This window comes from Eimeria tenella, genomic scaffold (assembly GCF_000499545.2).
Source record: "Eimeria tenella Houghton genomic scaffold, Eth_scaff2019, whole genome shotgun sequence".
In the NCBI taxonomy this organism is placed as follows: Eukaryota; Apicomplexa; class Conoidasida; order Eucoccidiorida; family Eimeriidae; genus Eimeria; species Eimeria tenella.
Genome location: NW_013541864.1, coordinates 1 through 690, shown reverse-complemented (window position 1 = coordinate 690; position 690 = coordinate 1). Strand labels below are relative to the sequence as shown.

Sequence of the window (690 nt, the reverse complement as noted above, 5' to 3'; positions counted from 1 at the left end):
GCAGCAGCAACCGGCTTATCTGCCCGCTGCTGCACCCCGCCGCGCTGCTGCTGCCGCCGCTCCCCGCCGCCGCACCCGCTCCTGCTGCGGCGCCCGAAGCAGTTCCTGCTGCTGCTCCTGCTCCTGCTGCTGCTGCTGCTGCGGCCCCGGGGCTGCAGCCCACGCCCAGACGCTGCTCTCCAGACACAAACGCAGCCCCAGACGCGACGCCCGGACCCCCGCCGCACCCGCCACCCCCTGCTGCTGCTGCTGCTGCTGCTGCTGCCGCCGCGCGCTCCGACGCGGAAGAACACCCCGCCCCACCAGGCAACGCGCACACCAGAGGCGCCACGCTGCTGCTGCTGCTGCTCCCGCCAGAGCTGCTCCCCTGCATGCTGTCTTGCTGCAGCCCGCTCGGCAACACGAACTGCTGCCCACCACCAGACCCCTGCTGCAACTCCAGCTGCGGCAGCGGCAAATGCCGCTGAAAATGCTGCTGCTGCTGCATCAGCTGCTGCTGCTGGTACAGCTGCAGCGAAGCTTCCGAAGCTCCCGGTAGAACTCCTCCCAACGCTCCCGGATGCGCTGCTGCAGCATCCGCTGCAGCAGCAACCGGCAGCAGCAACTGCTGACGCTGCTGACGCAGCTGCTGCACCGAACCGCGCCTCCGCTGCTGCTGCTGCTGCTGCTGCGGCGGGCGCGGGGGGGTGT

At 70.7% G+C, this 690-nt stretch overlaps 1 protein-coding gene across 1 annotated transcript; it reads right to left on the bottom strand.

Annotated features, from left to right (window-relative positions):
• Nucleotides 1-75: 75 nt before the first annotated feature.
• On the bottom strand, nucleotides 76-487 carry ETH_00033925 (uncharacterized protein; the record flags this gene model as incomplete). The annotated part of the gene is made up of 1 exon (XM_013374425.1): nucleotides 76-487. A coding segment is annotated over one exon (412 nt), but the record flags the coding sequence as incomplete, so codon positions are not given.
• Between the last annotated feature and the right edge of the window lie 203 nt (nucleotides 488-690).